General features: G+C 54.6%; 1 protein-coding gene across 1 annotated transcript; it reads left to right on the plus strand.

Annotated features, from left to right (window-relative positions):
* The first annotated feature begins 301 nt into the window (after window positions 1-301).
* LOC127307880 (dirigent protein 1) lies at window positions 302-1,103 on the plus strand. The gene has a single exon (XM_051338652.2). It carries the CDS (start codon window positions 345-347, stop codon window positions 951-953), a length of 609 nt encoding a protein of 202 aa, XP_051194612.1. The 5' UTR covers window positions 302-344; the 3' UTR covers window positions 954-1,103.
* Window positions 1,104-2,861: the final 1,758 nt, after the last annotated feature.

Below are 2,861 nucleotides of genomic sequence, written 5' to 3' on the forward strand. Positions count from 1 at the left end.
TCCTCTCGCACTTGGCAGTTAGACTGTTGGCTTTGAGTGGCTTAGCAGCAATAACCTGGCAGGGATTCAGAGATACCCCCGTCATACATATCTTGTACGCCAAACCATACGACGATGATTTGCTATACAATATTATACCCGTAGGCTATCTTTCAGATAATCCACAGAGGTAGCCCAACCCTTTCTGAACGGAACGGGAGATTGAGACGAAGATGAAATTAGCAGTACTCGTTTAGTCATTAGCTAAGCGTAACGCAGTCACCTAGCAGCTAGCAGGGACCATTATATATAACAGCTCTAGCAGTCCATAATGTACTTCATCGTTCCACACGATACACTCTACAATGGCGTTCACGACGATGGCACCAACGTCTCGCATCCTCTTCCTCGTTTCTCTGACCCTCGCCCTGGCAACCGCGCCGGCCGCCGCGCGGAGCAAGCAGATCCACCTGCACTTCTACATGCACGACATCACCGGCGGGCCGGGCCAGACGGCGGTGCAGCTCGTGAAGAGTCCCGGACCGGCGCACCCGTCCCCGTACATGCCGGGCGCGCACTTCGGGGACACCACGGTGATCGACGACGCGCTGACGGAGGGGCCCGACGCGGCGTCGCGGGCCGTCGGGCGCGCCCAGGGCTCGTACATGCTGGCGGGCCTCAAGGAGCCCGCGCTGATGGTGTCCATGAACGTCGCGCTCACGGGCGGCGCCTACAACGGCAGCACCATCGCCGTGGTGGGCCGGGACGACGTCTCCGCGGCGGTCAGGGAGCTCGCCGTCACCGGCGGCACGGGCGCGTTCCGGAAGGCCACGGGGCACGTCCTGTGGCGGACGGCCAAGGTGGAGTCGCGGGACCACATTGTGCTGGAGCTCGACGTCTACGCGACCGTGCCGGGCGCTGCTGCTGCGAGCGACGGGCAGCGTCAGGCCGGCGTCATGAACACTACTGAGTGAAGGTTAAGCTGGGTTCGAAGCAGTTCTTATCAGTGGAATGTTCCGCTACTTTCGTTCTTCGTGATTTCCACGCATATTAATTTGAATTATATTGCTTTCAGCTCTGATTTCCAAGTAAATATAAAGGCAGCGCAATTAAATTGAAATGAAGACATGTCTCTAGAATGTAAATGACGTGCCTCATTCGCTAGATGTGCTAGCAACTCCGTTACATGTTTACTCCAAAAGCATATACCCCCGTCCCACCAAAAATATCTCAACTTTGCTAAGATTTCGATGTATTACCTACTATATAGTGTCTAAATATATTTAAATTTTGATAAAGTTGAGACAATTTTGGTGGGAGGGAGGGAGTAAAATGGTGAAAAATGGTTCTATATATTGTGTCCATGTATTTCATGGAATTTTAGTCGAAGGAGATTTTTACTCCCTCTTTCCATGAAATGCATCCTAGTTACAGTCTTAAGAGCATCTCTAGTAGAGCCCGTATTTCTCCGAACCAAAAACACGGAGTTCGGTCTCTCGAACTGTTCAGTTTAGATGGTTTTAGTCACCGCGCAGATTAGAAACCGAACTCACGAACTGAAAATGGAAAATCAAACTGTCGCGGGAAAATGTGTTGCGATGATCTTGCGAAATGAAACCAATTCTTGCTCCGATCGAGCTACATTCGAAGATAATTTACAAAAACTAGCCAAAATACTTGACTAACCCTACTAAGCTCATTAATTTGACTAATTAAACTACTAGATTAGGCTCCGGATTGTCACCGGGGCAATTCTTGCGGCGGCGGAGGGTTTTTCCGTGCAGGCGACGCCTATGCGACGACGAGCGCGGCCACCTCGAACACCGCCGCCTCCGCCGAGCTCCCGCAGGTGAGAGGCGGCCCGTCTGCGTCGTTGTCGTTGCCGTGCGGAAGCGCCGGTAGCGGCGGGTTGGACGAGCCGGCGGGGGGCGTCTCGGCTTCTCCTTCGCGCGCCTCCTCGCGCGCTGCCGGCGCGCGAACGGACGCGGCCACTTCCGTGCCGCCCGCTTCCAAGTTCTATCGGAGCGCGCCCGCCTCGCGCGGTCCGCCTGCGACCGCACACCCGACGGACGCGGTGCCGATTCCCGCCGCCGATTTGGCCCCCTCCCCTACCACTCCATCTTAAGCGCCCCATTGCGGAGGGAGGGTGGTGGCGGCAGCGGCGGAGCGACGTCAGCGGCTACGGAATTGCTCGCCGGAGAGGAGACTAGCAACGGCGGAGCGAGTGCTAGCGGCGGAGGGGAGTAGGGTTTGGAAACCGAACTCCCCTCCGCGGCCCGTTTTAATACTGGGCGGCCGCCAAGTTTCTTAGGCTCCAGAACTGTTTTTCGGGTCAGGCCGCGAGTTCGCCTGAGCCTCTTTTTGTCTGAACCCACTGAAAAACGGGCTGAAACCAAAAAAAATCCTACGATAATACGGGTTCAGACCGAAAGAGGCCCAGAACAGAGCAACTCTAGCCGACACCTCAAACCTTAAACCCCATATACGCGTTTGTAGGCTGAGAAATTCGCGATATGGTGTCCGACATTAGCGTCTGCAGACCACATACGCTAAAACATAACTGCATATTTATTTTAATTTTTTTGACATGGGAGATAGAAACGTATTGCATTCGAAAGTTCATACATAATTTTGCCTACGATCATACAAAAGCTACTCGAATTTGGCTATGATTCGAGCTACATTCCCTCCCACGACAACCTCTACCAAAATGCGGTTCTCGGATGCTCACAAGAGCCTTGTGCCATGGCAGTGACGCATCGGCGGTCTTCTCACTCGTCGTCACTGCCGAGGTCGACGAAGATCTTGCCATGCTCCTCCGCGACCAGCAGCCACTCCTCCGCCTTGTCCGCTTCACGGCGGGTCGTCTGCGGGACGAGCCC

The sequence above is a fragment of the Lolium perenne genome, chromosome 6, assembly GCF_019359855.2.
Source record: "Lolium perenne isolate Kyuss_39 chromosome 6, Kyuss_2.0, whole genome shotgun sequence".
NCBI classification, from domain to species: domain Eukaryota; kingdom Viridiplantae; phylum Streptophyta; class Magnoliopsida; order Poales; family Poaceae; genus Lolium; species Lolium perenne.

Coding starts and splice junctions, on each gene's coding strand:
- LOC127307880 (XM_051338652.2), top strand. CDS start 345: ATGGCGTTCACGACGATGGCACCAACGTCTCGCATCCTCTTCCTCGTT.